An 18,223-nucleotide genomic window follows, 5' to 3' on the forward strand; every position below is an offset into this window, starting at 1 on the left:
GCTCATCAGGATTATCTTGGCTTCATCTTTCTCTTTTATACCTGATTGTGATATATTTCATAATCTTTCCATTACGTTCCAACTGCCATTAAACTATTATACCAGCTAATAGCCTCCCTAATAGCTAAATTAAAGTCTAAACTCTGATCTCAAATTATTGACCTTACTTATTAGCTTTCTAAATATTTCCTCACTACTTTTGCTCCATTAGGATCTAAATTATAATCTGAATGTAGCATGCTTTTAATTGATTGTTTGATTAATATAATTAATCAACAGCTGTTTGAGCCTTCCAAGTACTGGACTTTTTTTTTTTTTTTTTTAAGTTTAAAGTGTACAGTATGATGATTTGATTTAGACTTCTTGTATTACTCTGCTCGGGCTGCAGTAATAAAATACCATAGACTGGCTGGCTGGCTTAAACAGTAGAATTTATTTTCTCAAAGTTCAGGAGGCTGGGAAGTCCAAGTTCTAGGTGCCAACTGATTCAGTTTCTGGTAAGAGCTCTCTTCCTAGATTTCAGAAGGATACAGTTCAATCGGTAGCACTTTCTATTCAATTCTACTGGTTTGTTGATTCTTATGTGAATATTATACTTTTTAAATTTTAGTTTTATATAGAGTTTAATATCTGCTGATAGTAGTTTTTCCCTTGTTAGTCTTTACCATCCCCCCGCCCCCTTTTTGGTATATTTTTGCTCATTCTTTCAGAACTCTAAACAATTTGTCATTTTTTTTCATATAGCTATATTCATTTAAGTTTTTTCCTAGGCACACAAAAATTTTTGTGACTGTTGTAAATTTTTTTTGGTCATTTCTGGCATCTTTTAAAGCTCATTCATGCAACTTATCTTCTTTTTGTATAGCATTAGCCAGAACTTGGAGAATAATGTTAGATAATGTTGACTTCTTTGTGAATTTAATGGCATTTCTAGTGTTGCACAGATAAGTGTGATGTTAACTATTGTTTTGAGATGTCCTTTAATCATGATAAGGACATGTCTCTTAATGTCTCTTAGGTCCCTGCCACCAGAATTTGATACTGTTTTTTCTGAAATCGGGTTTTGGAAATGTTCCATAGACTTTTTTCTTTTTTGGTGAGGAAGATTGTCTCTGCGCTAACATCTGTGCCAATCTTTCTCTATTTTGTATATGGCACACCACCACAGCATGGCTTGATGATTGTTGTGTAGGTCTGCACCCGGGATCCAAACCTGCGAATCCCGGGCCGCTGAAGTGAAGCATGCAAACTTAACGACTACACCACTAGGCTGGCCCCCAGACTTATAAATTTGATATTTTTATTGAGATAATTGTAGATTATTAATTGCAGTTGTAAGGAATATTATAAACAGATTCTGTTACCTTTTACCCAGTTTTCTCAAGGTTAACATTTTGCAAAAATATAGTATATCACAACCAGAATATATATTCACATTGATACAATTCATCATATTCAGATTTTCCTGGTTTTACTTGTACTCATTTGGGTGTGTATTTAGGTCTGTACAATTTTACCACACGTATCCACTGCCACAGAAGAAAATACAAAACAGTTCAATCACTGCAAGAATCCTCCCTCCTGTTACTCTTTTATAACCACATCCGCCTCCCTTTTGGCTTGGCAACCACTCATCTGTTCTCTATTTCTATAATATTGTCCTTTCAAAAATGTTATAATTGGAATGGTAAGTATGTAACCTTTCAGAAGTGGCTTTTTTCATTCAACATAGTTCCCTGAGCGTTCATCCAAGTTGTTGAATGTATCAGTAGTTTGTTCCTTTTTATTGTTGACCAGTATTCTCTGATATCTTTGTATCAAAGTTTGTTTCACCATTGACTCATTGAAGGACATCTAGGCTGTTTGCAGTTTTGGGCTATTGCAAATAAAGCTGCTATGAACATTCATGTACAAGTTTTTCTGTGAATGGAAGTTTTATTTCTCTGGGATAGACAACCAAGAATGCAATTGTTGGGTTGAATGGTAGCTTCCTGTTTAGTTTTGTAAGAAGCTGCCAAACTTTTTCCCAGAGTGGCTATACCATATTATGTTTCCACCAGCCATATAGGAGCAATCCAGTTTCTAGGCATTCTCACTAGCATTTTGTGTAATCACTATTTTTTTGTTTAGTCATTCTGATAGGTGTGTAGGGATAGCTCATTGTGGTTTTAATTTGCATTTCTCTCCTGGCTAATGATGTCGACCAACTATTCATGTGGTTGTTTGTACCTTCTTTGATGAAATATCTGTTCATGTCCTTTGCCTGTTTTCTCACTGGATTGGTGTGTTTTTTGCCATTGATTTTTGGGAGTTCTTTATATATTCTAGATACTTAGCCCTTTGTCAGGATATGTGGTTTGCAAATGTTTTCTCCTAGTCTATAGATTGTCTTTTATCTTCTTCACGGGGTCTTTTGCACAGCAAGGTTTTAAATTTTGATGAAGTCCAGTTTATCAATCTTTTCTTTCACAGATCATGATTTTGGTGTCAAGTCCAAGAACTCTCTGCCTCGCCCTGTGTCCTGAAGAGTTATTCTGTTTTTCCTAAAAGTTTCATAGTTGTACATTTTATATTTAAGTCTATGGTCCATTTTGAGTTAATTTTTATGTAAGATATGGTACTTAGGTCAAGGTTCAAGGTCAAGGTTTTTTTCACCTATGAATGTCCAGTTTTTCCAGCAGCGTATGTTGAAAAGGTGATCCTTCCTCCATTAAATTACTTATATACTCTTGTTAAAAATCAGTTGAGTATTTTTGTGTAGGTTCTCCATTTTGTTGCATTTCTCTTTTGTCTATCCCTTCATAATTATCACACACTGTATTACCAGCTATATTATAAGCCCTAATATTGGATAGAGTAATTTCTCCCATTTTGTTCTTCTTTCTCAAGATTGTTTTAGCTGTTCTAAGGTCTATGCATTTCCATATAAGTTTTAGAATAATCTTGTCTATGTCTACAAAAATCCTTACTGGGATTTTGATAGGAATTGTGCTAAACCTGTGGGTCAATTTGGGGAGAATTGATTTCTTTATTATGTTGAATCTTCTAATCCATGAATGTAGTATGTCTCTGGTTAGGTCTTCTCTGAATTCTTTCATTAGCATTTTGTGATTTTCAGTATATAGATCCTGTATATGTTTTGTTGAGTATATACCGGAGTGTTTCATCTTTCTTGAAGCAACTGTAAACGGTATTGTGTTTATAATTTTGGTTAGTGCATGCTCATTGTATGTGTATAGAAACACGGTTAATTTTTGTGTGTTGATCTTGCCTCCTGTTACCTTGCTGAATTATGAGGGGTTTTTTGTAGACGCCCTGGGATTTTTTAACATAGACAATCATGTCATCTACAAATACAGTTTTATTCCTTTTCAGTCTGTATGCCTTTTATTTCTTTTTATTACATTATTACAATGGCTAGAACTTCCAGTTCTGTGTTGAAAACACTGGTAATAGTGGACATCCTTGCCTTGTTCAGATCTCAGTGGAAACACATTATCTTTCACCCTTTCACTCTTCATGTTAGCTATAGGATTTTTTTATAGATGATTTTGACTGAGTTGAGATAATTCTCTATTCCTAACTCGCTGATAATTTTTATCATGAATGGGTGTTGGAATTTGTCAAATGCTTTTTCTATGTCAATTGATATAATCGCATCTGCAGCTTGTTGATGTGATAGATTACATTGATTGATTTTTGAATGTTGACCCAGCCTTGTGTACTTGGAATAAATTTCACTTGGTCATGGTGTATGATCTTTTTATATGCTGTTGGATTTGATTTGCTACTATTTTGTTGAGGAATTTTGTGTTTAAGTTCATGAGAGATATTGGTCTGTTTTCTTTTTTGATACTGCCTTTGTCTGATATTGGTATTGAGATAATACTCGCCTCGTAAAATGAATTGGGAGGTGTTCTCTCCTCTTTGTTTTCTGGAAGAGATTATGTAAAATTGGTGTTAGTTCCTCTTTAAATATTTGGTAGAATTCTCTGGTGAAACCATCTCAGTATAGAGAGATCTCTTTTTGAGAGCTTCTAAATTACAAATTCGATTTTTTAATGGTTATAGGACTATTTAGGTTATCTATTTTATCTCAGTTGAGTTTTGATAATATGCGATTTTCAAAGAATTGGCCCATTTCTTCTAGTTTGTCTAATTTATGAGTGTAAAGTTGTTCTTAGTATCTCAATTATTCTTTTACAGGCTACAGGATCTTTAGTGGTATCCCTGTTTTATTCCTGAAATTGGTGATTTGTGTTTTCATTTTTAGTCAGTCTTGCTAGAGCTTTATCAATTCATTGATTATTTTTAAAGCAGCTTTTTTTCATTGATTTTTTTTCCCTCTATTTTCAATTTTATTGATTTCTGTGTTTTGTTATTTTCTTCCTTCTGCTTGCTGTGGGTTTATTTTGCTCTTCTAGAAAGTCTCTTGAGGTGAGAACTTGAATTATTTGAGCCCTTTCCTCATTCCAGCTTCAGTAGCCTTTTGAAAGGATTCAATTCACTGTAATATAAAGATTTGAATTTATAAAGTTTAATCTTATTTAGTAAAATTATTCAAATCTTATATATCCTTTTTTTGTGTGTGTGTATACTTCACCTCAAAGGCTAAAGATCTCTAACTATCATGTTTTTGGATATTCTTGTGTTTCCAAAATGTTTTTGTGTTATATAGATATTACTTTATAAATCAGTTAGTAAAGCTTCCTCGCTGTTAAATCCTTAGATCATTAACATTGATTCCATCAGAATTGTATGGGCCCCTCTCCAAATTATGCAGATCCAGTTGAGGGAGAAGAGACTTGTTTAAGCTTATTTAGTTTAATTCTGGCGGTTCAGAGATCTGTCAGCCAATAGGGACTTGGGAAGGAGCCAAGTAAGGAAGCAGGGAGTATTGTGTGTACCCAATAATTTTGTGTTGTTCTTTAGTGTGGCCACCTGGAGTTAGTCAGAGCAGTATCCTAATTAGAATTCAGTTGTGACAGTTCCCTCCCCTTTTTGCTGATAGTAATCCCCCTTAAGTTCTCTACAGAGGGTGGCTTTCTTGCTTGTGGCTCCTACTACTTGACCTGGTTCCCAGAGGTGCTGATGGAATCTCAGTGTATCTCACCTCCCATTCCCTCATCCCCTCTCCATCTTATTTCCTACTGATTCTGTTTCTTTAATGGTTACCCGTATCCAATGGTTTTCTATTTTCTTTTCAATCAGTTTCTATAAATTATAGTTTTTCTAGGAAATCAGCTGTTTCACTTAGGTTTCAAATTTGGGGTCATACAGCCTTACATTGTATTCTTTATTACTTTCTAAATTTTTTCTGTACCTTCAGTTTGGTTCCCCTTTTCGTTCCTAATATTGTTTATTTGTACTTTTCTGCCTCTTTTGTTTGTTCATTTCACTGGTCTTTGCAAAGAATCAGCTTTTAGCAAGAGTAGTACAAGAACTCTTGCACACCTTTTACTCAATTTTACCAGTTTTTCACATTTTGCCACATTGGTTTTCTTCTCTCTCTCCCTCCCCCAGTACACACACACACACACACACACACACACACACACGCTCACTTGGTTTTGAACTGCAGTCATGCGTTGCTTAACGACATGGATACATTCTGAGAAATGTGTTACTGTGTGAAGATCATAGTGTACTTACACAAATCTAGATGGTGTAGCCTACTACACACCTAGGCTATAAGGTACTAATCTTATGGGACCACCATCATGTATGTGGTCCATCACTGACCACATGACTATATTTGAAGTAAGTTGCATACATCCCACCTTTTACCCCTTAATATGTCTGTATATTTTTCCTAAGAGCAAGGATATTTTTTTACATAATCACAGTATAATTATCCTATTTAGAATACAGTACTTTAATCTACAGTTTTGTCAACTATCCTAATAATGTTCTTATAACATTTTTGTTTCTTCAGCACAAGGTCATGTAGCATTTAGCTTTCATGTGTCTTTATTCTACTTTAATCTGGAGCACTTCCTCAGTCTTTCTTTCATGACACTGACATATTTAAAGAATACTGGCTCCCTCCCTTCCTTTTGTGGTAGCTGTTATTATGCGAGAAACACTACCATTGTTCCTTCTGTTGCTTTTTAAAATTTATTTTAAATATTCTAAAATCCCACTCAGCTCAGAACACAGCATTAAACATAAATTTTTCGTAATAGACAATTGCTAAAAATAAGTATTTGATTATAATATAATTTCATATTTCATAGAATGCCTTGGTTTCCTTTATATAAAGGATACTAGTTTTTATATTGTCCAGAAAACTAAAATTCATAATATGAGACAACTGTTTGAGATACCCATTATTGATTTTGGCTATCAAATAATTTAATTTGAATTTGAAATTTTTATTTCAAAAGTGAACCTTGGGGGCCGGCCCTGTGGCATAGAGGTTGAGGTTCTGTGTGCTCTGCTTCGGCGGCCTGGGTTCGCAGGTTCGGATCCCAGGCACGGACCTACACCACTCATCAACTATACTGTGGTGGCAACTCACATACAAAGCAAAGGAAGATTGGCACAGATGTTAGCTCAGGGTGAATCTTCCTCAGCAAAAAAGAACCTTGGACTTGAAGGTATTTTAGAAAATTACTAGTAAAATTTTTTATGTCTGAGTTACCAATTTAGACAACTTACTTCTTAGATAATACTACTTGTAAACATGTAATTATCTACTTGTAAGGTAGCAACTATAATAAAATACATAGTAGTTTGAAAGTACATATTTAATTTTACTCTGCTATCCCAAATTATTAGTTGTTATTAGTGAAACAAAAATGCACTTGTACCCATTTTTGGCTTGGTCTATTTTAAATGCTTCTGGCAAACAGTCCAGTAATTTTATGATGCAAGTTTTGCTCTATATTTCCAAAAATAACTTGGAATATATCTTCAGAAGTTTTAGTTATTTAGTGACTGTGGCGTTTCTTTTTTTTTTTTTTTGTCTGTAAAATACCCTAGAATTTCTTTCAGAAGAAGAAAAAACGTTGGAGATTGAAATGTTTTCACTGCCTTTAGAATCCATTAACTTAAGCTCCTCAGAATCTATTCACAAGCTCTTTGAGGTCCTGAGTACCTTTATTCAAACTCTTCCCCCTCCCATACTCATAAAATGTCTCCCCTCATAAATAATGACCTCCCAGGCTTTCATAGCAACTGTTCTGTTATGGGCTAGTGGCATCGCTTGGTGACCAACATCACCATTACTACTCATATTTATTGGAGGTTTACTATGTGTCAGGCACTATTTGGGTACTCTGTATGTATTACCTCATTTAATTCTCAAAAGTCAGATGGATAATGAGTGGTGGAGACTGGATGGGACCCAGCTGGTCTTAGCTGCAAAACCCACAAGCTTAATTAATTGCTACCAAATTCCTCTTACACAGTGCTAACATTTTTCTTCTTGGGAAGTGTATGTGTCCTGTTCCTGCTCCTTCTGTTGTTCCTACCTTAATCACTTTATTTTGGACACTTTCACTCCTGTAAATATCCATTCTCATTAACCACCTTTCTTCTTCTCCTTTCTCTTTTAACTCTTAGCCTGGTGTACTCTTCCCTCTTTCCCTTCATCTATATCAGATTTTAATATATTTATGCTTACAGTAGTTGCACTTTTTTTAAATTTAGAGTTCACCTGTTCATCTATATTTTTTTCATAATTAACATCTATTTAACCTTAAACAGAAGAAAGAAAAAGAGTGCATTTTGTTACTACTAGATTGAAAGACTTTAAGATCTTATTAAAATATTCATGGTTCCACAAGTATTTATCTAGCCAGAAAAGAATTTTGACTTGTATGTCTTAACCAGCTTAGATCTGTTTAGATCTGTATTGGAATGCAAAGCTGTTCTACCAAATACCCCTACATAGTTGTATTTTTCCTCCTCCGTTATTATAGTCACCTTGCTGAAGCTGGCTCCAGCCAGTCTGTTTGCAGCAGTTATGTTCTACTCAAACCTGATTAGGTCTGTTGGTATGGAAAAGTCTAAAATTTTTTTTTCGATATAGTCAGTATAAACATTTAAGTGCTTTTGAATTTGTTGTTGCTTTTTCTAGTTTTAAAATTTTTCGTTATACATTTTTTAGTTTATAATAAATAATGGTTCATTTCTAATTCCAATATATTTGTAGATCAGATGTTCGAAAAGTTCTAGTACTGATTCTAAAACATGACTCTTTAATTTGTTCTTTGTTAATTAGCCACATTCTTAATGGATCAGTTAAGGGTTATTGATGTCAGATTACTTTGGCAACATATTCTTTCGTAGTTATTCTTGTTGAGTCAATCTTACATTTAATATTCATTTTACAATTGCTGTTTACACTCTTCATATGTTTTCTGTTTATTAATTTAATATAATCTATCTTGTGTGTAGAAATGAGGGCAGGGCCACTGATCTACTTTTAAATTTATCTTTACTCTCTAATTTATACATGTCCTTCATGGTTACAATAGAGGTCTGATGAAATTCACACACTTCCAGAGCTCTTTAACCCCAGAAAGAAGTATTTAACTATTAATTAGGATTAGTTAAAGATGTGTTTCAAGTTTAACAACTGTGTATAAAATATTTGTAAGATTATATTTTTAATGGTTTCTGGCAATTGCTTTTAGGATAGTCTTAACAGAACTTAGAATTATTCATTTCATTTTGTATTCTGGGAGAGTTGTAACCACTTCAGGCCTATAGAGTACCTTTTAGTTTACCATATTGGTAATTAATAGATACAGCTCCCTATTCGCCAGAAATAATTTGTCCTGTTACTTTATTTTTCCTACAAAGTGAATAATTTCACCTGGTGATGGTGGATTGGTTGATCGTAATCTCTTGGCAAAAATGTAATTGCTATTTTCTACAGTTTGTTTGCTAATTATGCGGATCACAGATATGATAAACATTGCACTCTGCCTCCCATATGCCTATTACTGTTAAAATTGCTGTTGTCTTAAGGTACAGAATTAATATAGTGAAAATGGCAATGGACTAAAGTCAGAACACATTGTTCTAATACAGTCGAGGAGGGGCAGTGGAAGGGGGAACACAGCAGAATTGACTCATTTTTAAGAATCCTTCCAGTCGTATTTTTGTTTTTCAGGAATGCAGATTTAGTATTGATCACATGATGGGTAGAAGGCTTTTGAGGCATTCTTCTACCTACTTTTTTTTTTTTCTTCTAAAACTTTTTAATTTCATTAGTTTTTTTTTTTTAATTTGAGGTGGACAGTTATCCCTATTATTTAATCAAAGTGTGCTATATATCATCCTTCATGTGATGAGAGTGCATTTATTTTTTTAATGCTACTTCAGGTCAGAAGCAAAACAACTTTTTAATATATTGTGTGACTTAGATGGGAAATTGTTATACTTGGGATGTGGAGGCTTTGAGAATTATGTAAATGCTGAGTGGTGCAGAATGTTCTAGGAAGCATATTTTTAAAATTATCTGCAAAGACTACAGTAGGTGTCTTACAGAGGCCAATAGATTACCTGCCTCTTTTCTATCTCATCGCCTGTTCCTAAATTCAGAATAGATAGCTACTACTATAGTAGCCTTTTCCTAAAGGATAGTTGTTTTTATGCTACATGAAATATATAATACAAACAAAAATATTTTTGTTTCCTAATATTGTTTTATAGATAAAAATTAATAGCATAAATTGACGTCTAGTTCATAATTAGTTAGCATGTTGTTTTTGTACTAGTTGGTGTGGTGTATAACCTCAGTATTTACGTGACTTAGGTGGAACATTTTCTTGCATAGGTATTTGTATGAGTCGAAGAGCTAGTTCATTATCCTTTCCATTTCCTCAGTGTATTTTAAGGCTCATTTTTAAAATTCACTTCTTTATGCATTTTGGGAGCCTCTAAAAAATAGATACCCTTTGTAAACAAGTAGTACATATGAGCGTAAATCATGTTAAGATTTTATTTATCTGAGAGAAAATAGTTGGAAAACAGCATTGGAAAATTTGAGAGGGGTTAATTCAGCAATATTTTCATGTGTTAAAAATTAATTTAGTGATATTTTCATGTGTTAAAAATTAATTTAGTGATATTTTCATGTGTTAAAAATTAATTTAGTGATATTTTCATGTAAAAATAACTATAGGATCGAACTAAGGTTTTTGTCCTCCTCTTTTTTAGCAATTGCAATTTAGCATTGTTTTCTAAAATACATATTACTTTCCCACTGTTTAAGAATACAGTAAAAATGTTGAGTAATCCATACGACCAATTTTGACTTCTTGAATTCCAGAACTTAATTTAATTATGAATTTTATTATTATTGCAAAATGCTTGTTGTGACAAATAGTAAATTTTTACAAAATGCCACAGCAGAGTGCTAACACGTAAAAGCCCTAGATACATGTTAATGCTTTTCTAATACATGTAGAATCATCAAAGTGTAGGAAACAAAACTCTTAAGGCAATTTCATTACTTTGCCTCTAAACAGGCAGGACAGAATTTAGTCACCTTCTTGGTTACTTATTTCAGAATTAACAAGACTTACTATCAAAAATTGTTATATTCAGTGATGTATCCTGGTAAAGGTTTAAGCTCTCCAGCAGGGGGAAAAAGGCAAGGATTTAGAGTATTTACATACTCTCACCACAGCTGATTTCAATCAGTATGACATAGGGCATTGGGAAGAAGTGAGCAGTAGTACACAATTATTTTTTCTTTTGTTACCTGTGCCTTTGGTATCCTATTGAAGAAATCACAGCCAAATTCAATGTCGTGAAGCTTTTGTCCTATGTTTTCTTGTAAGAGTTTTATGGCTTTAGGTCTTAGGTCCTTGATCTGTTTCAAGTTAATTTTTATATATAGTGTTAGGTATGGGTCCAACTTCATTCTTTTGCCTGTGGATATTCAGTGTTTCCAGTACCATTTGTTGGAAAGACTGCTCTTTCCCCCATTGAATGGTCTTGGCACTGTAGTCAAATATGTCAGGGTAGTTTCTTTATAGTTTTAGTTTGTGGAGTGTTTTTATCATGAAAAGATGTTGAATTTTGTCAAATGCTTTTCTGCATCAATTGAGATGATCATGTGGTTTTTTTCATTCTGTTCATTTGGTATGTTATATTGATCAATTTTCATATGTTAAACCATTCTTGCATTCCAGGAATAAATCCCATTTGGTTATAGTGTGTATAATCATTTTAATATGTTGCTGAATTTGGTTTGCTAGTATTTCTTGAAGATTTTTGCATCAATGTTCATGAAGAATATTGGTCTGTACTTTTCTTTTAGTGTCTTTGTCTGGCTTTGGTATCGGGGTAATGCTGGTCTCATAGAATGAGTTAGGAAGTGTTCCTTCCTCTTCAATTTTTGGAAAAGTTTGAGAAGTATAGGTGTAAGTTCTTTAAATGTGTGATATAATTTAACAGCAAAGCCTTCAGGTCCAGAGTTTTTCTTTGTTGAGAGGTTTTTAATTATTGATTCAATTTCCTTACTAGTTATAGATCTATTCAGATTTTCTGTTTATTTCTGACTTAGTCTTGGTTTGTCCTCTGTTTCTAGTAATTTGTCCATTTAATCTAGGTTTTTCAATTTGTTGGCATACAATTGTTTATAATACTCTTTTATAATCCTTTTTATCTCTATAGAATCGCTAGTACTGTTTCCACTTTCATTTCTCATGTTTGCAGTTTGTGTCTTCTCTTTTTTTTTTTAGTTTGTCCAGCTAAAAGTGTGTCACTTATTGGATATTTTTGAAGAACCAACTTTTGGTTTCATTGATTTCTCTCTATTGTTTTTCTCTTCTGTGTTTTGTCTCTTCTCATCTTTATTATTTCTTTCCTTCTTCTTGGGTTTGGTTTGGGTTAGTTTGTTCTTCTTTTCTAGTTCCTTAAATTGTAAAGTTATGTTGTTGATTTGAAATCTTTCTTATTTTTTAATGTAAGTGTTTATAGCTGTACATTTCCCCCTTAACACCACTTTCACTGTGTCCCATAAGTTTTGGTATGTTGTGTTTTTGTTTTCATTCTCTAAGTATTTCGTAACGTCACTTGTAATTTCTTCTTTGATCAGTTGGTTGTTTAAAAGTGTGTTGTTTGCCAGAATTTTGTGAATTTTCCAGTTTTCCTTTTGTTATTGATTTCTAACTTCATCCCATTGTGGTCAGAGAAGATACTTTGTATGATATCTGTATTTTTCGATATATTGATATTTAATTTGTGGCCTTAATGTATGGTCTGTCCTGGAAAATGTCCCATGTGCACTTCAGAAGAATGTATATTCTGTTGTTGAGAAGAGTGTTTTGTATATATCTGTTAGGTCTAATTGGTTTATTGTGTTAAGTCCTCTATTGCCTTATTTATCTTCTGTCTAGTTGTTCTGTTGATTATTGGAGGGGGATATTGAAATCTCTAACTGTGATTGTAGATCTGTCTATTTCTCCCTTCAGTTATGTCGGTTTTTGCTTTGTATATTTTGGTGGTCTGTCATTGGGTGCATAAATGTTTATTGTTATATCTTCTTGCTCTTTTTAAACCTTTTATTAATATACAGTGTTCTCTTTTATCTCTTGTAACTTCTTTGATTTAAAGTCTGTTTTGTCTGATAGTAGTATAGCCACCCCTGTTCTCTTTTGGTTACTATATTTGCATGGAATGTTTTTTTCCATCCTTGCACTTTCGACCTGTTTGTATTTTTGGATCTAAGGTGAGTTCCTTCTAGGCAGCATATACTTTGATCATGTGCTTTTATCCATTCTGCCAATCTCTGTCATTTGATTGGAGAGTTTAATCCATTTACATTTAAAGTAATTACTGATAAGGAGGGACTTACTTCTGTCATTGTACTATTGTTTTCTATATGCCTTGTAGCTTTTTTATCCCTCACTTTCTGCATTCCTATCTTCTTTTGTGTTTAGTTGATTGTCTGTAGTGAAATATTAAAATGTTTTTCTCATTTCCTTTTGTGGATATTCTATAGCTATTTTTTTTTGTGATTACCATAGAGATTACATTAACAAGGTAAAGTTATAATAACACTCTTAATTGGAATATATTCCAGCTTAACTTCAATAACATACAAAAACTCTGCTCCTTTACAGCTCCATCCCCACTGTTTTTGGTTGTCGCTGTCACAAAAGTATTTCTTTATACCTTGTATGCCCAGAAACAAACTAATACTTCTTTTAAATGCATTAGTCTCTCAAATTTTGTAGAAAACAATATTTGGGGTTACAAATCAAAGTTACAGTAATAACTAGCTTTTACACTAATAACTGTTTTTGTCTTTAAACATGTTAATCTCTTAAATCTAATAGAAAACAAAAAGTGCAATTATAAACCAGTGTTACAATAATACTGCTTTTATCATTGCCCATGTATTTACCTTTATTGAGATCTTTATTTCTCCATACAGCTTCAAGGTACTGTCTAGTGTCATTTCATTTCACCTTGTACGACTCCTTTGAGCATTTTTGCAGGGCAGATCTGGTGGTAACAGACTCCCTCAGCTTTTGTTTATCTAGAATGTTTTTATTTCTTCCTCACTTTGAAAGATAGTTTTGCCAGATGCAGGATCTTTGGTTGACAGTTTTTTCTCTTGGCACTTTGAGTATATCTACCCACTATCTTCTGGCCTCCAAAGTTTCTGAAGAGAAATCTGGTATTCTTATTTAGGATCCCTTGTATGTGACGATTCAATTCTCTCTTGCTGGTTTCAAGATTCTCTCTCTCTCTGTGTGGCTGTCTTTGAGTTCTTCATATTTGGAGTTTGTTGAACTTCTTGGATGTTTATATTGATGTTTTTTCATTAAATTTGAGAAGCTTTCAGCCATTGTTTCTTCAGATATTCTCTCTGCCACTTTCTCTCTCTCTCTTCTTCTGCAGCTCCCATGATGTGTATGTTGGTCCTTTTGGTGGTGTCCCACAGGTCCCTTAGGCTCTGTTTGCTTTTTTTCAATCTTTTTTCTTTCTGTTCCTCAGACTCAGGAATTTCTATTGTCATATCTTCAAGTTCACTGATTCTTTCCTCAGCCTGTTCAAATTTGCTTTTGAATTCCACTAGTGAATTTTTCATTTCAGTTAATTGTTCTTTTCAGCTCCAGCATTTCTTTTTAGTGTGTGTGTTTTGTTTTTTTGGCAGGGGAGGAGATTCTATCTCTTTTTTTGATATTTCCATTTTGTTCGTACGTCATTTTCTTGACTTTCTGCATATCTTCATTTAGGTCTTTGAGCATCTTTAACGCTGTTTTTTTTTAAAGCCTTGGTCTAATAGATCTGGCATCAGGTCTTTCTCAGAGATAATTTCTGTTGATTTATCATTTTTTTTCTTTCAGCAGGCCATAGTTTACTGTTTCTTTGTGTGCCTTGGGATTTTTTTGTTGAATGCTGGACGTTTGAATCTAACAATATGGTAGCTCTGGAAATCAGATTGTTCCCCTTCCCCAGGGTTTGCTGTTTTTGTTATTTTGATTGATGTAGGTTGTCTCTGTGCCTAGAGTATAAACTTAAGGTCTTCTTATGTCTTTTTCTGAGCCTTTCCCTGGGTATGCATAGTCATTTTCTAATTTTTCCATATATGTAGTTGTTTTTGAATGTCCTAGTCTTTAACATCTGGCTCACAAAATGGGAAATACTGAAAAATGACAGATGAAAAAGGGTGCTGGTCCTTTGAATACCCTGGAAGTCACTTGGTTCTGATGAGGAGGGACTTAAAACAATGAGGGAAGGTATGACAAGAGTGGCTGCCCTCCTCTTTGCACTTCTGTGGTGAGAAGCAGTAATCAGTGACCAGAGCAAAGATCCCTGATATTTGGAGGACAGGGTCCTTTTTACCCACCCTTGCTCCCGTAATTTGTGTGCAAGCTACTCCAGGAACACACACGTAGCTCCCTGCTGTGTGGCTGGGTGTGAGGGATGGGTAGCTGCTACTGTGCTAATAGGTGAAACTGACTGAAATTAACTGCATTTTACTGTCCATGTCTTCCCTTGGAAGTTAAAAGCCTTTAACAGACTCCAGAGTTCCAGTATAGTTAAATCAGACATTTTGTCAGTGCATTTGTTGTCTAGGTGGGGAGACGGATTCCTGGTGCTTCTTACTCTGCCATCTTCCTAGAACCCTCTTTAATACCATCTTAATTTCTGTATTGAGTGACTTTGTGAAGTAGATTAAGAAGCAAGGCCTCTGTGTTAATATAGGGGGGAAATATTCTTGCTAAAATATAATTGAATACACCTTAAGTGAATACACTTAAATACATACACCTCAGTTTGTATTTAAGAGCTACATTAGATGCATTTGATATATGTATAGTAATTTTTGGCATTCATCTTTTGGCAGGTGGTTTTGGAATGTATGCTTAAAAAAGACCTCATTTACAATAAGGTCACTCCAACATTTCACCACTGGAAGATTGATGACAAGAAATTTGGCCTTACCTTTCAAAGTCCTGCTGATGCTAGGGCTTTTGATAGAGGCATTCGAAGAGCTATAGAGGATATTTCTCAAGGTAGGTTTTCTTGACTATTTTCTTGATTTGTTTATCAGTTAGATATGGTAGAGTAGAGAGATTTTAAGCAAGTGAGCTCTTGTGATATGTGATCAGGCTTTGAAAGCTCACTGTAAGTAAAGATAAAATAATGGGCTTCTTAGTCTGTTTTATATTTGTCACATCACAATATATTCCAATTACATGTATTATCTTGAAGAGCCCATTTACAGTAACCTTCAGATAAGTTAAGTGTTTTAAAATAAGAGCTTGAAGAAGAGGGGAGAGCAGTCAGGTAGAACTTTCAAAATCCTTGTGTGTGTGTTATATTCAGTCATATCCTTGTTTTGGTAATGATAAAGAGAAAATTTCTAATAATCAAATACATGTAGACTACAATTATTCTATGGCAAAATCCTTCTTAACTCTTTACCTGATTTTATTATTGAGGCTTGGCAGAGACCACAACCCTATCTATCCCTTTGTATATCTTACCAATCTGTTAAGATTATAAACTCTAAAGCTTGCAAATTTTAAAGGGAGGAAGAATGTATTTACATATAAGACTCGCCTCTGCTTAATTAAACAAAAAGAAATCACATTAAAACTCATTTCTTCCTCAAAAAGAAGTTATAACTAAAACTTGATTTGTTTTTCTGATTAAGAAGGAAAATTATTAATAGAAATAACCTTCTATATAAAGTAATTGAATCAGAATGTGTTCTCGTAATTTGTATATTTTGAAGATGGCATTTTAATTGGAATATTAGAAGAAATGAACTAATTATGAGACAGACCATAGGTAAGAACATGGAAATGCTTAGTACAAATCTGTACTGATAGTGTGTGAAACTGTGGCTAAATAATTTATTTACCCACTTTAAAAGCTTAGAGTTTGGTAAACAAACAATCTTTAATTTTTGATTCTGAAAAAAATTCCATGAAGTGATACGTCATTTTTTTTTTTTTATTACAAGAACCTGTAAATTCTCCCTAGATCAACGTTCTCAATGTTGGCTATGCATTTGAATCCCTTGGAAGCCTTTTGAAAAATAGAATAACTGGTCTGCACTCCAGACCACTTGAATCAAACTCTCTGGGGAGTGGAGCTGAGGCATTCCTTATTTTTTTTTTTTTTTTAAGTTTCTTTCCATTTCAAATGTGATGAGGACTTGTCAAATGACTGTGTTATGAATTTAGAGAAAGAAATGATTGTGGATCCTCGAATTCTCCAGCGGTGGTTGTGGTTCTCAAACTACTGCAAGAAACTTAAAAATAAAAAATACGTGATACCCTTTGCCTCACCCCACAGAGATTCTGACATAATTGGTTTGGGACTATCCTCTGGCATCAGTACATTTTTTAAAAGTTCCCTAGTTGATCCTGATATTTAGCTAGTGTTGAAGAACCAGTACTTTAAACAGAAAATCATTATCCATGGCTGCTGGAATTTATATGGTTTATTTAAAGTTTTGAATTACTTTTAAGCCCGACACTCATGTCCCAATAAGAGCATACTTCTTTCACTAGGATCAAATAGGTTGGACTTAATGTTTTAAAAGACAGTTTATAAGGAGGAGCTTACAAACTCCTAGATAGGTAGAACGGACTGTAGTACTCAGCCTGTCTCATTATTTTTGAACATTTTCTTAAACATACTGGTTAGCATTTTTATCAGCCATTGTATAAACTTTCAACAATCCTATTAAATTTCTCTTACTTAGCCCTCCATGACAATAAGAATAAACTATGCAACCCTTTCTAAAGGGCAGATTTCTCCTCATCTCCATGCTAGTGTGTCTCTCAAGGGTAGCACAAACTCAGAATACTTGCTAGGACAAATCCCTCCTTGTTAATTTAGTGGAATTAAAGGCACTCTTGAACACCATGAAAACTTATGCAGAGACATTAATGCATAAAGGTCAATAGCAACAATTGGCCATTGACTATCAATAGTGGATTAATGCTCAATTGTTTTCTTTTGTTACTAAAGCAACTAAAATCCTAGTTCTGGATACTAAATACTGTTTCCTGGATCAGAGTATTTAGAAAAAATGAACAAATTATATATGTAGGCATCACCTGAACGCTAGAGGAGTGTGGTGCATACACTGCCTAGCAGTTTAAGTATTTCGGAGAAATCAGGGGCAGGGCTTGCTAGAGATAATATACTTTCACAGAAAATATCTCTTTAGTAAGTAACGGGGAATGTACTCGCAGAAGAGGAAACGATCGCTTTATTCTCTGCTAACAAGTATGAGTTTTCTCAGCTGTAAGTGGCCAATACCTGACTGGTTGCCAGGCTGCCCAGAATGATCTATGATCTTTCTCCTACAGTATTACAATGATATAATCAGTTAGTCAATAATACTAAAATCTAAGACAAAAATCCTGTGCTTAATTAACTTTTACCTGTTTTTTTAAAGGATGCCCAGCATTTAAAAATGAAGCTGAAGGTGCAGAAGATGACTTACAAGTAAGTGGTTTGGCCTGAAAGGAATTTCTAAACATAAAGAATATAGAGGAAACTAGCCTTAATAAATAAACAGCTCATATGAATTTTTAGGAAAATTTCTAAGACACTCTATTTGTCAGGAAATACAGAGAAATAGAACCAATATGGGGCGTGAGTGTGTGTATATATTTATAGAGAGAGGGGGGTTGTTTTGGTTTGGTTTGTTTGTTTTTTAGATTAATTGGCTAATATGATTGAGGGCTAGCAAGTGCGAAATCCACAGGGTAGGCAGGTA

General features: G+C 33.9%; 1 protein-coding gene across 1 annotated transcript in view; it reads left to right on the top strand.

The window, feature by feature from the left end:
- The window catches only part of SPRED1 (sprouty related EVH1 domain containing 1), a 121,933-nt gene that overhangs the window by 63,209 nt on the left and 40,501 nt on the right, over nucleotides 1-18,223 (top strand). The window contains exons 3-4 of the mRNA XM_058541190.1: nucleotides 15,326-15,494; nucleotides 17,900-17,949. Coding sequence (XP_058397173.1) covers nucleotides 15,326-15,494; nucleotides 17,900-17,949 — 219 coding nt within the window. The remainder of the gene's footprint in view (nucleotides 1-15,325; nucleotides 15,495-17,899; nucleotides 17,950-18,223) is intronic.

This window comes from Diceros bicornis, chromosome 5 (genome assembly GCF_020826845.1).
Source record: "Diceros bicornis minor isolate mBicDic1 chromosome 5, mDicBic1.mat.cur, whole genome shotgun sequence".
Classification (NCBI taxonomy): domain Eukaryota; kingdom Metazoa; phylum Chordata; class Mammalia; order Perissodactyla; family Rhinocerotidae; genus Diceros; species Diceros bicornis.